The sequence below is a fragment of the Mixophyes fleayi genome, assembly GCF_038048845.1.
Source record: "Mixophyes fleayi isolate aMixFle1 chromosome 4 unlocalized genomic scaffold, aMixFle1.hap1 SUPER_4_unloc_2, whole genome shotgun sequence".
NCBI lineage: Eukaryota > Metazoa > Chordata > Amphibia > Anura > Limnodynastidae > Mixophyes > Mixophyes fleayi.
In genome coordinates, this window is record NW_027445888.1 from 275,906 (window position 1) to 298,125 (window position 22,220).

A 22,220-nucleotide genomic window follows, 5' to 3' on the forward strand; every position below is an offset into this window, starting at 1 on the left:
TTGAATGGATGCAGAAAAAAGAAATATTATATATATGTGTGTGTGTGTGTGTGTGTGTGTATGTATATATATATATATATATATATATATATATATATATATATATTGTGGCAAAAGCCCACTACTGCAGAAGCACACGCGAACAACTTCTTCCTTTTTATGGTGCTTTATTGTCAGGATGGTAAATGTTTTGACACCATATACTTGCACAGCAATCATGGAGACCCTAAACACTAGCTATACATAGTCCAGCTCTCTCTCAGGACCAGCCAGCTCACCCAGCATTGGTCTCCGTGCACAAATTATATAAACAAGCTTTTAAACCTGATACTCCTCCCCCAGCCTTAGCTTGATGGACAGGTGACACATCCTTCTCTTTAAAAGGAAATGCCCATCACTGGCTCTGTAATTCAAACAGACACACCCTGTCTGTTTGCTGAGAGGAAGGATTTCAAGTCATGTAAGTTAAACCAAATTTAAACTATTGCTTTTCATACATAGGTCTTTACATTCAATCTAGGTGCATTACTGCACAAATGTTTTACTCTACTTCCCTGCTTTCTCTGCATATTGCCAGCTAAATGCCTCCTTTTGTTACAATATATATATATATATATATATATATATATATATATATAATATAATGGGTCGATCGCCCCATTGCCCCCCCCCCCCCCCCCCACCAGTTTGCTGGATCCGCACCTGCTCCAGTCCAAGTGACTGCAATAATAGCTTAAGTGGGAACTTCGGGACCAGAGCAATTTGTACCGGGTGGAAGGTTGGAGAGTCAGCTTTGTGGTCAGATGAGACCAAGATACAGCTTTCTGGCAAAAGTTCAAACCACTATGTGTGTCACAAATCTAAGAATGCTCACACCAAAAAAAAAACACCATACATAGAATGAAGTAGCATGATACTATGGACTGCTTTTCATCAGCGGGGACTGGGCATCTTGTTAAAATAGAACAATGTGCAAAATACTGAGAAATACTGGGAGAGAACCTGTCTCAGTCTGCCAAAAACAGAAGCCTTGGAGAAAGTTCATCTTTCACAGGACAATGAACCCAAGCACAAGGCCAAACTAAAACTGGAGGGGCTCAAGAACAAGAAGGTGAATGTCCTACAATGGCCCGGTCAAGGCCCTGACCTTTGGGAATATGAGCCACTCTTTGAAAATTCGGATGCACTGCCTAACCTGAGACACCAGGAGAAAATCTGCCTGGAAGAATGGGCCAAAATCACTCCAGGGGGTAAATGTATTAAACTGCAGCTGCAAGTTTCCAGCCGGTTTGTAAAGTGGAGACGTTACCTATGACAACTAATCATAATCTAGTTATCATTTATTTAGTGCATTCTACAAAATAACTAGAATCTGATTGGTTGCTATAGGCAACATATCCACTTTTCAAACCTGCTGGAAACTCTCAGCTTGATACATTTACCCCCAGATCAGTGTGCAATGCTATTACATACTTCTCCCAAAGTACTTAAAGCTGTTATTGCTATAAAAGGTGGCTATACAAAATATTAAAATGTGAGGATATAATACTTATGCCAACGGCATATTGCAGTTTTGTGGTTAAATTTAAAAAAAATAACTAATTTTGAGTTTCAGAGCTGTGAAATAAATAAATATCACCGAAAACAAATTTCATTGTATAATTTGCTATACAGTAATATGAGAAAATGGTCACGAGTGTGAATACTTTTGCATAATGCTGTTAATGGGAAGTTGGAAATATAACCTTTACATTTTAATTAATTTCCTGCAGAGGTGCATTTGACGCCTCATTTGACAGATTTAAAGGAACCTCACATGGTTACTCTGTGTTGTAGCAATGTAAATGTCACCAGCACCCAATACTTCATTAGTACTAATTGCCTGGAGAAGTTTGTAATTGTTGAGCAGTAGAAGGTTGTAATCCCAAGTAGTTGGACAACTGCGGTGGTTGACCAATCGGATGAGTCCACAAGTTTACAATGCACAAAGTTTACATTCAAACTTCTCCAAGAAGTCAGTCCTGGAGCATCATTTGGTGCAGACACTATTGACAACGGTATCTTCTGAACCTCAGGGGTCTGAGGCATGGGAACCCTGTTATCCTACCAGTTAGGGTAGGGATGGTTCAATGAAAAATATATAATATAATATAATATAATAATATTTTTAATATTTTGACTAGAGATCTCCTTTCAGAATAATGTCAACAGAGTCCTAAATAAATTGTGTTTTCATGAGGTATTCCACTTTCATCAACACATATTTTTTTGTTTCAGTGTGTCATGTCCTTGTAGCTCCTACAATTGTCTCGTGAAAATTGTGTTCTCAGTGCAAAAAAACATTTTTTTCTGAAGCAGTTGATGACAGTGCTTCACGGTAATGAACAGCTAGGTGGCACTCTTCTATTGGCTTCTATGATAAATGAAAAAAAATGTATGCTTGTTGATGATGAGACGCCAGTCACTAATATTTATCAACACAGATTTTTTACCATTTTTACAGTAGCTGAAATGGGCAAAACATCATGCACCATTTTGTACCAGCTTATATGAGCTCTACCGAACTGCGCTCACCTCCAACCCTCCAAACGCAACATAGTTTGCTAAATGAGCCTGGCGTGGCCATCTTTATTATGGGTGACTTCAGTAATGGATACATTCATCGTTATATCGTCCAGCTACTGAAATTAGGAACATAGTGAACAAACCTATGGCAGTTTTTATTTATTTATGCTGTCACTTTGACCCTGACGTCAGATCACTAAACGTTCATTTATTTAAGTTCCTTGAACTTCTTATCGATTGTTGCAGGGCGATGATGTGGGCAATGAGGGTAGTGAGAGACACGCCACCTCTGGCGTAGCGCCATTGCGCAAGCTATCTCCAATGGCATGCGTATGACTTTCTAATGCAATTGCTGTACTGTGTGGCACGCTTGCCATTAAGTCTTGGAATATGCTTTGTGCATCATCTCAGCAAATCCTTATCTATGAAACATAATCTGCAAACACACCAGATGTAAGTCTATATCCGCATGATAGACAAGACGTCAAAGACTTGCACCAACTTAGAAGGAAATACTGAGATGACAAAAAGTGCCAATGTGGTCTTGCCAAGAAATCTATTTAAAAAGAAAACAAACTCTGAATAATATGTACTCAACCCAAAATAATCACACACAGGTCACGGAATGCCAAGAGGCATTACTCTACGGGGTATACGATTTCTTTTAATATTTCGACTTTCTTTGTAAATACCCAATCTTATGTGACAATATTACTGTGTTGTCTCAGTTGTAAACTGCTGTGGCGTATGCTGGCACTATATAAATCAATGTTATTATTATTATGATTACTATTATTATTGATAATAATATACTTTTCAAATTAAAACTAACTAAGTTACATGGATAAAGGGATCCTGGTTTCTTGAGGTTTTTTTTTTAACTCCTGCTGACAATTGTACATTCCATCATGGAACACTTCAAAATGTGTCATGTCATACAAGTGACATCACTATTCTACAGACATTAGTATATACCGTATTTCCCCATGTATAAGACGCACCTTAATTTTGGCCCCAAAATTTTTTTAAAAAAATATTACAGTAGCTGTCAAAAATGGCAGGGAGAGTGTAATGGCCGGCTGCTCTGATTGTGATCAGAGCAGCCGGGCAGCACACTCTCCCTGCAATCGCCCCCCCGCTGCCACTGTGCCTCTGTCCGCCTCTTCCTGGATCCCCCTGCTGTCACTCTAATGCTGCCCCGCTTTCCCTCGATCCCCCCACTGTCACTTTAATGCTTCCCCTCAATCCCCCTGCTGTCACTCTAATGCAGCCCTGCTCCCCCTCGATCCCTCCGCTGTCACTCTAATGCAGCCCTGCTCCCCCTCGATCACCCTGCTGTGACTGTAATGCTGCCCCGCTTCCCCTCGATCACCTGCTGTGACTGTAATGCAGCCCTGCTCCCCCTCGATCACCCTGCCGTGACTGTAATGCAGCCCTGCTCCCCCTCGATCACCCTGCCGTGACTGTAATGCAGCCCTGCTCCCCCTCGATCACCCTGCTGTCACTATAATGCTGCCCCGCTCCGCCTCAATCCCCCCGCTGTCACTCTAATGCTGCCCCGCTCCCCCTCGATCCCCCAGCTGTCACAATAATGCTGCCCCCCCTCCCTGCATCCCCGCTACCCCTGTATAAGACGCACCCATGTTTTAGACCCCAAATTTTGGGGAAAAAGGTGCGTCTTATATATGGGAAAATACGGTACTATGCAGGTTTTACAACACTGACATCCAATTAGAAATGATGACATCACTATTCATCAAATATTTGGATATTTTCTGCAAAGTCAAACTTCTATTTTACATTGTTCAAGGGACCAGGTAAAATGGTGTACAATCTGAGAACGTGTACAAACGAGAAAGTAGGAAGTAGGTAATAAGGATATTTGCAATTGGCCACAGTGGTTTGTTCCATACTTGCCAACTCTCCCGGAATGTCCGGAAGACTTTTGAATTCTGAGTTAGGTCTCCAGGACTCCAGGGAGAGTAGGGTATCCTCCTGCATAGAGCCGCAATGACACGATTCTCAGGGGATCACTGGGGCCAAAAATGGTGCGATTCGTCAAGCCCCGCCCCCTCAGCCAACTACACTACAGAAAAGTTGTCAAGTACGGTTTATTCTGTAAAACAGTTTGTAAGCTGTCATGGTGGACTTTTCAGGAAAACAAGTTGGACATATTAACTTTTATATTGAATTGCGTTTCACACCACAGTTTTTCTGCATCAGTGTGACAAAGAGCCAGACGTACTGTTGTGGGATCCTGCTCCTTCCATTATCTGACTTTGAGTCTGTGGCTTCCTGCTTGCCTCTATATCTCTCCTCACATCGTGCCACTGCCTCTTGCACATGTAACTGTGTAGAGTAATGTAGTGTAAAAATAAAAAGCCGGACAATTATAGTGTATTAGGGAATTGAGTCGTCCATGAAAAAAAACTGTAAAATTCAAGAAAGTGTATGTATAAAATATATATATGTTACAAACTAAACGCTTCTGCTGCCCAATAACTTCTTCAGCTACAGCATAATGGAAAGTGCTTACACAGTATAACTAAATAGCAATGAATATATAAAGCTTATGTCACTTCAGTATGAGCACTTTCCAAGTATGTAACTGCAATTACAACCAGTACGAATCACTACTATCACTAACCCTCATCTGACCACAATTTGTGCATTTTCTATGTATTTAACAGCAATATGTCAGCAATTATTTGTACCTATGTCAAACACTTGATCAGTGATGGAAATGTCATGATTATACTAGCCAGATTTCTTTCAGCCCTCTCAGCACTTGTATCCCTTTGATCAGCTGGCCAGTCTGCTCACATGTCACCTGTCTTGCAGATGAGCAGCCATAATTTGAGCACCAATCTAGGAGGGGAAGGGGGTGCATTATAGATTTTCTTATAGAGTGATGGGAAATCACAATTAAACAACACAATGGAACAAACAAGGAACAACAAGCAACAAACTTCATCTGCATTTCTCAGCTCACTGCAATGGACAATGTAACTTGCTGACTTTATTTCTCTCTATTTCCCTTTTTTAATTGACTAAGTCCCTTGCAACTTCTAAAATTCCTATTAAAGCCCACAATGTAAATATACCGCTAAAGTGCTGAGGACGAGTCCTAGTCCTGGGAGTAAATGTATTATACTCCGATTTGTACAAGTCGCCGGAAATCGGCGAGTTGACAGCTAAAATTTAAAGCGGCGCTGCCTTGTAAAGGCAAGTTTCCCTTTACAAGGCAGCGCCGCTTTAAATTTTACCCGCCGCACAGACAGAATACAATATACAGTACTTTGTAAGCTACTTACCAGAGCACACCGCTGTTAGCCAACCAGCCGGTTGCTACAGCACCACAGGAGCCTCCGCTCTACTGTACCTCCTAACTACGTGTGCTCACCTCACACATGACCGCGCCTACACGCTCCCACGCCTCTATCTCACCTCCTCCAGGGCCTTCTGCCCTTCACACCATGGGCCTCTTGCCCAGTTGCACACAGAGCATTGTGCTCTGATTAATGGGCCTCAGCCCCCTCTCTACCTCAGGGCTCTGAGCCTACTAACTAGGGCCTTGTGCCCTGCTACCTAGGGGTTCTAGCCCCTGCCTGAGGCCTGTGGCCTCCCTGACTGACTGAGGGCCTTGTGCCCTTTATAGCCTACGGGCTACCAGCCCCTAACCAGGCCCTGTGGCCTTCCAATGGCCTCTAGGCCACTAACTACCTAAGGGCCTTGTGCCCTTTTATACCTGGGGCTCAGAGTCCCCCTCACTGCTTAACGGGGCCTTGTGCCCTTCAACAAGGTGGCCTACTGGCTCACTATCTTTGTCGGGGCCTAGTGCCCAAGTCCCTGGGCCTTGTGCCCCTAATTCACTGTCCCCACGGGCCTTGTGCCCGACCGTGGCCACGGGCCTAGTGCCCGACTTTATTGGGTATGCTGCGGGCGTGGGCCCGGGAGAGGGGTTGCCTGGCAAGGGCCTTACCTGGTGCTGTCTTCGAGGAGCTTCTCCTTGACTCCTTCCCCGTCTGCCGCTGCTTCCACGCTCTGCCGCCGACTTCTTATCTTGATCACGCCGGTCTTCAGGCAGCAGAGGCGTTCTTAGCCCTAACAAGGGCTCTCTGCCGCCACTGCTGGTCTCCGCTGGCTTCTTCTCTTCTGGTCTTGATCCCGCAGCTCTCTTAAATAGTCGGCGCCGCGCTAACGTCGTCACGTAGCGTCGACGTGACTCCACGTGATGACATGGCGGGTCCGGATTGGCCCGCCGCCATTCTTCTTTTTCAAATGGCCGGGAGGTGAGCCCTGATTGGCTCACCGTCCCGGCTGAACCGAGGGAACTGCCGCCCGAGGAACGACGCCGGCCCCGGACAGGTAAGCCCTCCACAGTGACCCACTCCTCTACGCAGTCCAGATACATTTATTGGTGCGAATCATACAAGTTCAGGGTTTTTAAATTATATTGTGGTGACCCACTCCTCTACGCAGTCCAGGTACATTTTTTGGTGCGATTAAGACCAGTTGATGGTTTTCTTATTATATTGTGGGGACCACTCCACTACGCAGTCCAAAAAGATACCTCGTTGCAACGTTTTGGACTAATAACTATATTGTGAGGTGTTCAGAATACACTGTAAATTAGTGGAAATGATTGTTAATGAATGTTATTGAGGTTAATAATAGCGTAGGAGTGAAAATAAGCCCAAAAACTTGATTTTTGAACTTTTATGCTTTTTTCAAAAAAAAAATCCGAATCCAAAACCTTAAATCCGAACCAAAACCTTTCGGCAGGTGTTTTGCGAAACAAATCCGAACCCAAAACATCGCGAAAATCCGAATCCAAAACACAAAACACGAGACACCAAAGCGTGTGATGGAGGAAAGGGGGCAGTGAGTGATGAAGGAGGAGGCACAACCAAACTAATTTGCCAAAAATTCAAAATCTTATTACAAGGAATAAATATTCTTTATTTATATTGTTCATAGAGCAATTCATATTTGTTGTTTAATGTATTTATTTGTATTACTCTCTTAATTAAAGTACATTATATGATTTGTATTAAAAGAATAAGCATTATTGAATAAACAAATAATTTATAAAAGAGGAGGGCGCAAATGTATTTTTTGCAGGGGGCGCCTGACATACTAGCAACGGCCCTGCGGAGAGGGGTCCAAAGATCCCACTCCTGCGATGCTCTCCTCATAGGAATGAATGGATAATTCCACCTTCAGAAGTCATTAGCCATTGGGGTCAAGCTCCGAAAAACTGAGCTTTTCAGGGTTTGATAAAACTGCCCACACTGCAGTCCCCATGGAGTATTAAGGGGACTGCTGGATTGTGCGGTACTTTGCCTAATGCAGGAGATATCTCCTGCGTTAGGCTTTTCTTAAATTACTATTTTACTTAAAAATGCCTAAACCATGCGGAAAAAGTCATTTCCAGATGATTTAGGGCTTCGAAATAGACCCCAATGTGATGCAGATAAATTGACAATAAAGATAATAAACAGATCAATGTTTTTTGCTGGTGTAAACTGGTATATTGCTAAATGTCAATAGTTGTCTGGTTATTATGGGGCAAAGATCTTCCAGATATGAGAGGGTTAAACTTTAACAACCTTATTTTTATCCCTCATTAACAAGATACTTTTATTCTGGAAACATGCATTACAGCACTCCAACTCAGGCTCTGACATCACCTGTATGAGAAATAAACTATAGAGGCTGAAACATTACTCACATCACTCGTAATGCATCGGCCTCGCCCTCTCCAGTCTAATTACATGTTGGGAATGGGAGATCAGGCAGTTGAATCCAGTCAGTGCTAGATAGCATATAAAAAGTAAAGATCTCTAATTGGAAAAACAGGAGAAAAGATGTCATCATTTTAAAAATACCAAAAGAGACATATCCTATCAGAAAAGAGACCTGCTGTCACATGACATAGCTGGCTCTGGGCATGGTTTCAGCAGACTGGGGACACGGCCGAATGGTTTGAGACATGAGTGATGTCTTTTTCACCACAGATATGTCATGATTTTATCACCGGACTATTATCATTAGTACGGTAAAAGTGCGCAGTATTACCGTTAGTATGGTCATTTTAACGCTGAATTTTGCTCGCACCTCTCGGGGCTCCGAGTTAAAACCCGGGTTAAAATTACCGTATTAAAGGAAATACTACTAAAGCCGTGTTAATCCTAGACTAACATGCGGAGACGTAATTTAAAATTTTAAAAACACCACCCCCCTTACCCTCAATTTTATCCAAATGAACCTTAAATATTCATAAACTGTGCCCTGTTCAGCACTGCGCCCTGGGCGGTCACCCCAATGGCACAGCCCTAGTTATGGCCCAGTTAACGTGGCTGAATTGAATCTGCCCCTAAATTATTTAAGAAATTTACAGGTTAGTTAGGTACGTTTAGTTCACTGTGTACCTTGGTAAATACGGTATAGTTATTCCAGGGCTGGCAAGGCTTTCTTTGTGTAGTATGGTTGTGTAAATATTTATTTTATTTTATGGGCATTGTATGGAGAACCAGAAAAAAAACAAATGATTCTTCCTATAGCTACTTTTAAACAATTACTGATCCCACCAACACACCCCAGATATAGAACATTATATAAGTCCCCCAATGACATCTCCAGGTTTCCATAGCAACCATAATATAGATATTACATTGTGGGCATCACAAAAGCATTGGACAAATACACTGGTGTCATAGCATTGCTGACGTCTGTACACATACATGCAGAGATTAATATATACATATATATATATATATATATACATATATATATATATATATATATATATATATATATATATATATATATATATATATATATATATATATATATATATATGCATGTAGACTGTGGCCCTACCTATCTCTCTAGGTCTCTGTCTGTCTGTACCCCTCTTACCCTTTGTTGCTCCGTTGATGTAGGTGTCTTTTCAGTAGGATTGGGTGCTAAGTTATTTGACGACCATGAACACATTTCATCCGGGTTATCTGTATCACACATAATTATGTTACTATCGTATGTCAACAGCTCTAGAACATAGAACTTTCAGCTGCTCCAGTGGCGCAATCGGTTAGCGCGCGGTACTTATATGACAGATACTTGTGAGCAATGCCGAGGTTGTGAGTTCGAGCCTCACCTGGAGCACATCTTTTATACAATCTTTTGAGTTAAAATATATATATTTTCCTATTTTACCTTAATTTTATAAATATAATATTATTTTAGATAATTATAATTATGTTTACAATAATATTTGTACAACTCATGGTCTATATTAGTGTTTATTAAAAGTAGTTTAACAAAACTGTTTCTGCCCGGTTTCGAACCGGGGACCTTTCGCGTGTTAGGCGAACGTGATAACCACTACACTACAGAAACGTGCGTTGCTCTGGATTGAATTCCAGACCACTACTGGTTACATCTGTATATGTTCATATTATAGTATGACAGATGGTAACGATGGCAACATTTCACTTGCAAAGAAAATATGAAGCTCACTTGTGGTTTAAGTGGAAGAACAAATGTCCATTGTTGTTGTTTCTTTTGTTTGAGTGTTGTGAGCCAACGGCGCTGTCTATGATATTGCTATAAGTCGACGCTCTGTATTCCAGCAGCGGAGTCACTATGGTCGTTGCTGCAGACACTCTGTCGTGTGGTGGAGCTGACTCTATGGTAGTTTGAAGCGCACAGGATACCTGAGAGGTGTTGGCGGCGTTGCGCTGTAGACGCTCTGCTCACTAGCGGTCCAGTCTCTATGGTCGCCGGTGACAGCTGTGCTTAGTGAGGCGGAAGTGCGCGGTGTCCATGGAAATGATGAAGACGTCGGCCGCGATGTGCTGCGGGGAGAGCTCCGGGATCCCAGGCCTAGGCAGCGTCATATCTGTCACCCCGACCCTGTCCTGGCTCCCGGATAGTGTGCTGCTGGAGGTGCTGAGCTTCCTGTCAGTGCGGGACCTGATCCGGAGCTGCAGGTGAGGAGGGGATGACGGAGGGCCCCTCTCCCCTGAGGCTCACTGCAGGTCATGGCAGCGTTTCTTTGTCCTTGTGTCCTGCACTAAACTTGCCATAAGCAGCCATGTCCTCATCACAGACAGCCACCTCCATGGTGTGGAACTACAAGTCCCAGCATAGGCATTGCGTGCTGGTAATTGTGGTCCACAACTACTGCAGAGTCATAGGTTGCCTGATCCTCCTGGTTATCTAACAACTGCTTTTATTTACTGCTATGTCATGAATCAGTATTATATACGTAGGCGTTGTTTCTGATATGGAAGTCACAATACTAAATATTTAGATTAGAATGATTTACTTCAACGTACTGTGCATCTCTTTACCATTGTAAACAAGCACACTGTTCAATACAATATCAGTACAATAATACTGTTTGTGTTACTACAATCTGTAATAATACAAACAGGTGTATTAACAGACAGGCACAGAGATCAGAGGATCCTACTCCATTATGTTATAATCTATAGCAGTGTTGGCTAACCTGTGACCTGTGAAACTACAAGTTCCAGCATTAAGCTGCTATATATTGGCAAAGCATGCTTGGACTTGTAGTTTCACAACACCTGGAGTGTCACATGTTAGCCAACACTGATCTATAGGGAGATAGGAGTTTGATGTGCCACATAGCAAGTATTGGTGCAGGCAGCAATCGGAAAATGCGCTTAGTGGTGCTATATGGTTTAGGGGCCAGAGAGTTGTTTAAGTACAGGAAGGGAATAACTTTGGAAGATTTGGAGGTTAGGGAAAGCCTTGTTGCATTAGGTGGGGATTTCCACAGAGTGGATGCAGCCCAAAAAGGCCTGTAACTGGGAATGAAAGCAAGTAATGAGTGTGAGAAGAGGTAAAAATTATAGAATTTAGGTAACTTGGGGGGGGGGGGGGGGGGGAGTGAGCACAGGAGACCATGGGGTTATATTTACAAAACTGCAGGCTTGTAATTGGAAATGTTGCCTATAGCAACCAATCAGATTCTAGCTGTCATTTTTGTAGAATGTACTAAATAAATGATGATTACAATCTGGTTGCTATATGCAAAATCTCCACTTTTTCAAACCCACAGTTTAGTATACCCTGACTGATTTGTGAATGTGTAGGGTCCAGTGGCCAAGTAGTAGATAGTAGATGCACCTTCTACTAGTAGATAGTAGAAGGTGCAAGAAAGGACAGGTTATTGCTCGGGGAAGAGGATACTATTTGGTATTGGAGTTGTCAATCTTGTCCTTGAAGTAGGAATCGTTGATTGTGGTCGGAGGGGCTACTGTGGAAGGTGTGAGAAGATATTTAAATGTATTATAGAGGAGTTTGCTGTCAGAAACTTGTGCAGAGATAAGAGTGACAGTATATTTGTCTGACAATGTTCCGAGCATTGCAGTTGGAGGAGTAGATAGTATATTTCAGGAAGTCACGAGATGTACAAGAGTTTCACCAACAATGTTCTGCATTGCGTGAGGGTTTTTGAAGAATTGGCTGCAAATAAGGCAATGCTTCCGTTACTGTCAGAATCGCCTCTAGCTGGAAGGTCATTCTGGGACTTGCTGTTCCATAACCACTGAAAAGTAGAGATGCTCAGGCTTGGTTCCTCGAGAACCAAACACACCCGAACCTTGGTGATCCGAGTACCGAGTTGAGTCAAGTCGGCTCAGTACTTTTGCACGCCCTCGGAATTGATAACGAGGCAAAACATCATCTTGACGTCGTTGGATCTCGCGAGTTTTGAATTCCTTTTTAAGATCCAACATAGCGATTGGTGGGAGGGAGGGCGGACCCCCATTTTTCTTTTTTGCCACGGCTGTGTGCCAATGTGTCCTAGATGTGCTAGGAACTGCGGTGTGTGTCATTGCTCTGTCGCTTACCATCCAGCCAGGTCGCTGCAGTATTTTTCAGAAAGTGTATGAAAATAATATTGTGACCTGTGAGGTGGTCTAAATTGACTGCAAATGACTTGAAATTGGTGTTATTGAGGTTAATAATAATGTAGGAACAAAAAAAAGCGCAACATTATGTGATTTTTAGCATATTTTAGTATTTTTTCTAAAGAATCCAAAACCAAAAACACAAGCTAGTCCAGATCCAAAACCAAAACCAGTTCACAGGGGTCAGTGAATATCTCTACTGGAAAGCCACAGGTTGCTTAAGACTACAAGATTAACATCTTTACAAACCTAGTTAGAGACTGTACAGCAATGCAGGTCTCATCATCATCATCATTTATTTATATAGCGCCAGCAAATTCCGTATATTATAATACAAAAGTAACTGATATAATAAAAATATACATGATTACAAACTATGTTTTCTAATGACCCTCATTTGGAATTAGACTGCTAAATTGCATAAGACTAATCCCTGCTGAACAGGACTTCTCACAGGTAGGCATCACATGGTGGCCCACTCACGGTAGAACTATAAATCTCAGCAGAGAGGCTAACGGGACATGCTGTGACTTGTAGTTCCAATGCAGTGGAGTACCAGAGATTGCCTAAGCTTGAGTTGTAATCTGTACATTTCAAAAGGAAGAACATATGCAAATGACAGGGTTATCTCAATCAGTGTTGGTGAAAGTCACGTGAAGACATTGACATCGTGCTATAACAACGCTAGTAGTATAGAACAGTGCATGGTGTTAAATTAAATTGAATACAGCGCTGTACTCAAAATTCCAAAAGCGATGTACAAATGGTTACTAATGACCCCACCTTTAACATAAGCTTTGTAAATCACTTGATTTTATCTTCCTTGCTTTGTATCATGAAATCAAGTGGAAATATGGCCTAATTATGGGAGATGTATCTTACCATCATTTGGGTTTAGTTACTTATCCTGTAATGGTTGGTAGTGCTGGTGCTTCTTTAAGCAGTCGTACATATCAAACTAAACCAACCTCTCTTAATGGTTGTCCTTAAAGATCAATTAAGGTGGACATCTCTTGTAACGTGAACTTCTATTTATTTATTTTATAAGAGTCTGCAAAAGGTGGAAGAGGCTGGTCCTGGACAAATCCCTGTGGAGACATGTTGATTTGACACCATACAAGGTCAGTTATTGTTTTTTGCAGTAGAGAATTGTCATAGATTAAGCTTCACACGTGTTATTGTGGTTTCCCAATGGTGTGATCATGTCACTTGTTCTGCTGACCACGGAAGCTGTCTGCACTTTATGCTAATGGCATAGAATGATTCATCAACATTAAAGGCAAAACTTAATTCTTTACAATAAACTTGACTTCTTACCGACGAGGACAATGGAAATAAACACAAGGCTGACTTTATATTTGCTTGCAGATGACATTAAAAGAAAATAAAAAAAATAGGAAAGAATAAGGCATCTCCTTTGTTACATAGCCGTACCCCTACCTAGGTGAGAAATGGAAAATGTGCTATTATGTTTCCCATGTACCACTTTGTTCGAGTAGATGATGTACCCCCATACATGGAGTCTTCAAAATAAATGTATGTCTGTTACTTTAGAATCTGCCAATTCTCTATTCCTCGAGTGAAGAGGGGGTTTAGAGTCGCACGTTTGCTCTGTTTGTTCTTTTTTGTGTTAACGTCAATCACCACAACAGTGTTTGAAAACAGCCAGGTTTGCCTCTGCTGGCGTATCCTGTATATGACTTGTAACGGTTTCATCAGCACAGCTGTAGACAAGTGACATGACGGGGGTGGTTAGCTGCTGTCACAGCACACAACAGGGGGTAATGTCTCTGAGAGCGGAGACTGTGACAGTGACAGATGTTAAAGTGGCTACGACTGATGAGCGGTTTGTATAGTTGGAAACAAGATATTACATCAGAATACACAAGGGTCTGTCTATCCATCCACAACCGCCATGGCAGTTTGTACAGATACTTACTGCAGATCTTGGTGTTAGTGTAGTATGTCTACAGTGCTTAATCATACAGGTATTTTCTTACCCAGTTTTTCATTATCTAATGCCGGACACATGCTGATATGGCCTAAGATTGCCACTTGTTGGCTGCAAATGTATAATTTCACCCAATCAAATCGTGGTCAGATATCACAGTACTTCTGTTCTGCAAAACCGGTTGAGTTTTTTGTTTTTTTCCCTGCCCGCTGATGCTGCTAGAAATCACTCCAGAGATCTTGTATGCTCAGTTGCTGATTTTCTAAGAAAGGTTCTCTGTGCGGAGAACCTTTTTACTATGAATATTGGTACTGGTAGTGCTTCGCTTAGTGCCATCTAGTGACCACCTTTTTATTAAAAAGTGTGCAATGCTTGGATGGTGTTATCAAGCATTATAGGTATCCTTTATTATACTTGGGAAGAAGTGCTTTACAGATAACTCCTTATTATGCACTTCACTAGGGTGTGGGGACAGATGCAGATGCTATACTGCAACAAAGCTAGGCTGAGTTCCTCCACTACATGTACCACCCGTCTATAAATCTGTCCTCACGTCTTTCCAGTGGCAAATAACTGGCATTACTCATGTACCAGCTTAGAAACTTAAAAATGTAGTGATGTTTTTTCTTTTTTAATACATTTCCTGTGCGGACAGGTTTACTGTGAGCTACTTGTTCTTGGGGTTTTGTGGTTTTTTGGTTTTTTTTTTCTTCTGCATTTCTCTGTAGTTTGAAGTAGGCGGAGTTATACCCAACTTGTAGCCAATTGGAGCCTTTCCCCTTCAGTTACCAGCCATCTGTTAGATGTTGTGGAGCATAAAACAGAAGTGTGGGATCATTGCACTGTTTCCAGACCTTTATTCCCCAATGTACAGAAAAAAACAAAAGAAAGTCAATACACGTAAATGTGTCTGGAGGTTTCAGAACTGAATAGATCTGTGATTAAGCTGTGCAAGAGGAGTAAGCTGTTTATTCCAATGCACACCTGGGGGTAAATGTATCAAGCTGAGAGTTTTCCGGCGGGTTTGAAAAACCAATCAGATTCTAGCTATCATTTATTTAGTACATTCTACAAAATGACAGCTAGAATCTGATTGGTTGCTATAGGCAACATCTCCATTTTCAAACCCGGAAAACTCTCGGCTTGATACATTTACCCCCAGATGTCCCACGTTTGAGTCTGCTGACTCCCTGGGCCCGATAGTGAAGATCAATAGCTATAATATAAAGTACTGTTATGGTTTGGGAATGCTGTGTGTATTTGAAGTTATCACAAAAAAAAGCATCTTGTGTGTGTGTGTGTGTGTGTGTGTGTGTGTATATGTATATATATATATATATATATATATATATATATATATATATATATATATATATATATTATATATATATACACACACATATATGCGTGAAATATGGCTCTTTGTGTTGTTCCAACTAAAATCAAATATTTGATACACAGGCTAATTTCATCCATTTGATTTAGCTTTGGATGGATTTAGGTGATTCAAAATAAAATACAACATTTTATTTGATTTTGGTAGATCCAGCCCCTCGTTGATTATAACAAATGCAAATGAGAAGTTCACAGGGGAGCCCTAATAAGGCCACCTGAGCAGGAAGGAGGATCTCCTGCTCACACTGTTACATGCAAGAAACACTGTTTTATTTAAGTTCACCTAGATGCACCAAAATATATATATTTTTTTAAGTTGTGGATGGAATTTGCCTTCAACATGTAATGAAACATATGAATAAAACACACTCACATATATAGTGAAAAGTTAAAAATGGCCAGCATTATGTAATGTTGTCTATGACATAAAGAGGACACATTTTTTTATTATTTTTAAAATATAAAAAATGTGGGTGTTTTTATTATTTTTTTATTTTGCAACATGCTTCATTGAGTCTTGGGGGTATATTTGCTAAGCAGCAGTCCCGATGAACTGCCGATCTGCTTTGTTGTCATTTAATAAAATTGCCATTTTTAAAAATGAGGACAAAGTGCTGAGAATCGGCAGTTCTTTGGAACCGCTGCCTTGGAGTGTCTTGCTCCTATTTCAGCTGCGGATGAAATCATCAGTTCTCTGTTACATAAATGCTAGGTCCTGGCTCCAACGACAAATGTACATCTCTATCTCTGCTCCGCCTCTCCCTTTTCAGACCAGCACATCTGCTTTGGACAGTCAGGCTGATTTTGACACTACTGACCTATCGGGATAAAAGAGGGGGTCAGAGGACTACTGCAGACAGTACTACTAGTAAAGGCAGCTGTCTGGTAGGGAGGTGATTGGGGAGGGGGATGGGGGGCGGGCAAGTATATGAAGCATAGACATCTCGCTCAGCTCCTGCTTAACATGTGATTGGAGCAGCAGATAAATTAGACTGTAGAAGGCATTGGAATAAACAGTACAAAAGGCTCATTTGTTCTTTCTCTTATGATTGTGTGAAATACTTTGACTGTGAATACCGTGCATCATTGCTAACTAAATTGAGGATATTCATGTTTTACAATAATCTGGTAATGTTTGCAAAATATAATATATTCAGTTATTTGTATTTGACAGCTGAATTCAAAGATATTGTGGCATCTAGTGAGGCACTGGCTTGGAACCAGCCTGCAAACACTGAAGCTAAAGGGTCTTTTACATTCGGTGAAGAAACAGGAGTTCCTAACCCCAGCTGTGCTCCAAGTCCTAGAAAAGCGCTATCCCAGCCTCGAAAGCCTCCACTTGGAGGAAACAAGCCTCCGTTCTCTGAGTTACGACTGTCTACCTTCCACCTTGAAGACGCTGGAACTGTTGCAGTGTGAAATTCCACTGGCCTGGTTCAAAGCGTCGGCCACCAAAAACAAAAGCATCCCAAAATTGGAGAATCTCATTGTGAACAATGTGCCATCGTTCTCCAGCCACCACTTGGAGACCATCTGCAGTCAGTCATCCCTTAAGACCCTCTACCTCTCCGGCACCTACAGAGTGAATGACATTGGTATTCAGAAAGCAGTTCCTTACCTCAAAGGATTAGAGCACTTAAAGCTACACGACTGTAACATAACAGATATCACTTTGCACTTAATCGGCTGCCACTTGAAGCACTTACGGACCTTGGCTCTTACAGATTTTCGCTCTCTAACAGATGCTGGACTGTCATGCCTCTCTGGCGTTAAGACGCTGGAGAAGTTATGGCTGGAGTTCTGCTTCTGTTTCTCCCCAAACTCTATCATAGCTGCGTGTGTTAGCTTGCCCGTCCTAAACTATCTCAATCTCAATGGGATCTTTTTTGAGACGCAAGGCATAGACGAGATTCGGAAAAGCCTCCCACATTGCATGGTTACTAACTCATTCCCTGAGATGGATTCCTTGCTCAAGTGTAAATGAAAGCATAAAGCAAAGATACCTAGTGAGAAGATAGGGTAGAACCTGTACCACTCTTATCTTCTCCAATGCAGCATTTAGTTTTCTTATAGTGACTTTACACCTTAATTTTGTTTGTAGGTCATATCACTCGCTCTATATGCAAACCTACGATGACTGAGTTCTGTTTCACAAACCATGACATGCGTTAAAGTGAGGTCTACATCATGACCACACTCATCCTTTGGAATAAGCAAAGTCTCATACATAATTTAATTTAAGACTTCTTACAAACCTTGGCATTCTGTCTTCCCAAACACCGGGCAGATGAGTTGTTATTTTATATTTGACTATTAAGGGGTTTTCCCAGCTTCAGCCGACTGTAAGTTTTACGAAATATATCCCTTTGCCTGGCTTCTTTCTGTTTAATTATACAACTAATATAATTCACAAATCTTTGTGACTGTTTCAGGAGCGCCTGAAAACAAATGGTAGGTGAAGTAAGGCTGTGATAGTGGTTGGCTCAGTTTTCACTATGCTCTCCAGACTTTCAGTCTATGTACCTTGGGATGTGACTGGTTTCTAGTGAATTGATCTGTTGCATTCGCATGAATACTGGCTTAGCCCAAATACTGTGCGGTAGGGATGGGTGTATTCTGAAGGGGCTTTTCACTTTAGTATTGCATCTAAATAAACCTTTCTCTATAATATAGCATTGTATTTAGCAGTGTCTTGACACTAGCAAATAACCAGGACATCTGCCGGTCACTTTTTGAGCAGATTGGGTCACTGGAGCAGAAGACATCAGACCTAGCTGTGAATGAAAGCTGGCTACTGATTGGAAGAGCAGGGTTTGACGGGACCCCACTAAAGTCTAATTAAAGGAAACGGGAGATATGGGCACAATACTATTGTGGAAAACCCCTTTAAGTAGACTGGAGGGATTGTCTAAGGCTAAATAACAATGATCATAGGAATAATAATGCTATTTGTTTCATATCAAGTGTACGAAATCTTGTCCTGTTATGATATACTGTTATAACTTGTCAGATGTTCACTGTTCCACCAATAAACAGGACCTCCTGCCTTGGCGGGACATACGAAAATGTTAGTTATTCATCTCCTCCTTTTACTCTTTGCTGACAATCCCAAAAAAGATTTTCAGTTAAACACAATTGTGTTTACTGGCAATCCCAACCATTATTTTGTTGTCAGGATGCACATCTTATGTAGATCTGGTCAAGGTCAATTTAAAATATAACCAAACATGTATAATTAGAAAGCAGAGTGGTTAGCACCGCTGCCTCCTAGCACTGAAGTCATGGGTTCAATTCTTACCAGGACGTTTGTATGTTTTCCCTGTGTTTGTGTGGTTTTCCTTTGGTTTCCTCTCTGTCCAAATATCTACTGATAGGTATGGATCCTAGTGTGTGTCTTGTATGTGCTAGGGAATTTAGACTGTAAGCTCCAAATGGGCAGGGACTTATGTGAATGGCTACATATCCTCTGTACAGGGCTGCGTCATATGATTGGCGCTATATAAATGATGATAGTAATAACTAGATTCTGTAGTAGAGGGTGATTTGTACTCGTGTCTCCAGCAAAATAGATGTTATCCCAGGTAGCAGACTATTGCTTTTCCAAAAAGGTATAAACTATATTTCAAAGCCATTAAAACTACTATTAAAGGATCTTTTAACATGTTCTGGAGGTAAAGGTTTTTCACAAACCCTCCATGCTCCATACCAGTATGTAGTGTTGAAAGCAAGTTATTTGTAGTGTGTGTATATAATTCATATTCCTACATATATGATCATGTACTGAGTCTTCCACATACTTTCCCCTGCGTCTGAGGAGTCATATAAACACACTTCCTTAGACACGTTAGGGCTAAGTAAGGTTGAAAACAATTGGCACTTTCCAAATACTCTGTGTTAAGTTTATCTACCTGCTGGGATGCACTTCCTCTGTGGAATCTGTGCCCCACAGCAGTCTGCATTGGAGAGGATTGCCCTCACTAAGGGTCTGATTCATTAAGTATCTTAAATGAAGAGGATTCTTATTTCAGTCTCCTGGACAAAACCATGTTACAATGCAAGGGGTGCAAATTAGTATTCAGTTTTGCACATAAGTTAAATACTGACTGTTTTTTCATGTAGCACACAAATACTTGATAGCTTATTTGCACACTGAAATTTAAAGTTGATATTTGTGTGCTACATGAGAAAACAGTCAGTATTTAACTTATGTGCAAAACAGAATACTAATTTGCACCCCTTGCATTGTAACATGGTTTTGTCCAGGAGACTGAAATAAGAATCCTCTTCATTTAAGATCCTTAATGAATCAGGCCCTAAGTCATTACACCACTTCAAGCACCATTTAAGATTGCTCAAAGTTTTGTGTGGGCTACCTGAAGGTGTGTAATGACGCTGACTGAGTGGGGTGTCTGACATTTCTCCACTGCTGTCTTTTATCTAGATCAGGTCTTCTGTTGTTGAGGCCCGATTTCATCAGGAGTTCCTGGAGAACTGCCGCTAAATAGGTACTGGAGGTTGGTAAAACCGTCTTAGAGTTTTGTTTTCTATTTTAGTGGCGCTTTTCAGGAGATGAGCTGTATTTTGTAAATATAAGTTTGTGAACTAAATAAATAAAATGCCATACAACATATTCTCTCAGTGCTCCACATATGCTGCACCACGTTGCAAATCCCTACACTGGCTCCCTCTGTCCTCCAGAATTCAATTCATAATACTCACCCTTACCATCAAAGCCCTCAACAACAGCACCCCTTCATACATCTCAAATCTCATATCAAAATACTCTCCCTCCCACCCTCTTAGATCTACATCTGACCTGCGCCTTGTCTCGTCTCGGGTATCCACCTCTCACTCCAGCCTACAAGACTTCTCCCGTGCTGCTTCCCACTTGTGGAATTCCCTACCACGCCCAATCGGGCTTTCCCATAGTCTTCAAATCTAGACGCTCTCTAAAAAACCCATCTCTCTTTTTTCTTTCTTTGGAACTTACCTAATCCCCGATGATACTATTCACACTAATGCACCCTCATTACTGTCCCAATCTCCACCCTAAGCCACACTTTGTCCTCTTGTTTCACCCGTGCCCTCTTCCACTTAGAATATAAGCTCTATAATGAGCACTTTGCTCCATATCCTTTATGTTATAGACTGCATTTGTTTTGTCTAGCTTATATGTCCCTGTTTTATATATGCGCTGCAGAGCCCTGTTTCACCTTACAAATCTACAATAATAATAATAAGCTATTTAGGTTGTTGGGATAGTACAAGTCGGGGTCTCCATTCTTTTGATTCGTTGACCAGTACTGATTTAATGTATAGTGGTAGTGTACCAGTAAAAGGCTGTTCCCTGCAACAAAAAGGTTACTGCACTTTATTTTTGTCCTCTTTGCTCCTTTAATCCATGGAAGGGACAGTTCAGAAACAAACTAAGTTAATTTAAACCAACTTATACATATATTTTTCCATTTTTTTTGTCTAAAAGACTTGTATGCAATGTATTCGTCTTTTTATTTTCCTCTACACTGTTACTGTACTTTAGAATAAGATTTTATTTTTAAATGCTTCATTTAAATGTTAATATATTGACTTTTATTTTTTCATACTATATATTTAAGACAGCCTCATATTTTAGCTTAATATTCTGTTACTACCTTAACTCCTTAATGTTTTTACTGCTTGAGAAAAAAGTATACCTGCCCGTTTTGTGATTGTTTGCACATTCTTATGAAATTGAGACACCCTACACTCTATGGGGGCAGCCATTTTTCACCTCGAATTCAGCAATATCAGGGATTCCTGGTGAACAGAAACTATGTTTTTTATATAGTAATAGTTTACAGCCCACAAATGGCTGCCTCCATGGTGTGCAGCCAATGAGTTCACTTGAAGGAGTCTGACCATGTACCTGCACGTTTCTGTTCATTTGTGGGTTTCTAGTTAAATGTCTGCCTATTTCGTATTGTAAAGAGGGAAAAAAAACAATTGTGATGTATACAAAAAAATCTGCTGCATAAAGTTTTGCTTTAATAAATGTTTCTTTTTTGTTTTATTGGGGATCTGATTTTGTAGTTCATTCTACTCCTGGCTGTTTGGGTGCCCTTATGAGTGGATAGATGACAGTAGGCCTGCATGCTACAGTGTTTGATCTTTTTTAATGAACTCAAATGAATCCAGGTTTCCCCCATGTGTCATTTTGCTCCTTGGACCACTCTAGAAACTACCCTGATGGAAAGAGCTGTGAGAGTGTGCTGGATATGGCAGTTCGTCATCATCATCATCACCATTAATTCCTCATATTTACCAAAATGTAAATATTTTATGCATTCATGATTTTATGTGCCTACTGGCTATGCCAATTT

The 22,220-nt window shown here is 41.1% G+C and overlaps 1 protein-coding gene and 2 non-coding genes across 3 annotated transcripts; 2 read left to right on the plus strand and 1 right to left on the minus strand.

Moving 5' to 3' along the window:
• The first annotated feature begins 9,642 nt into the window (after positions 1–9,642).
• Positions 9,643–9,735, plus strand: TRNAI-UAU (transfer RNA isoleucine (anticodon UAU)). Its single transcript is given in 2 exon segments — positions 9,643–9,680; positions 9,700–9,735. It is a non-coding gene; the product is annotated as a tRNA-Ile (tRNA).
• A 161-nt stretch (positions 9,736–9,896) lies between these two features.
• Positions 9,897–9,969, minus strand: TRNAV-AAC (transfer RNA valine (anticodon AAC)). Its single transcript has one exon. It is a non-coding gene; the product is annotated as a tRNA-Val (tRNA).
• Positions 9,970–10,253: 284 nt separating this feature from the next.
• On the plus strand, positions 10,254–21,910 carry FBXL12 (F-box and leucine rich repeat protein 12). Its single transcript, XM_075193796.1, has 3 exons — positions 10,254–10,562; positions 13,564–13,636; positions 17,036–21,910. Exons 1-3 carry the CDS (start codon positions 10,396–10,398, stop codon positions 17,843–17,845), a joined length of 1,050 nt encoding a protein of 349 aa, XP_075049897.1. The 5' UTR covers positions 10,254–10,395; the 3' UTR covers positions 17,846–21,910.
• The last annotated feature ends 310 nt before the right edge of the window (positions 21,911–22,220 follow it).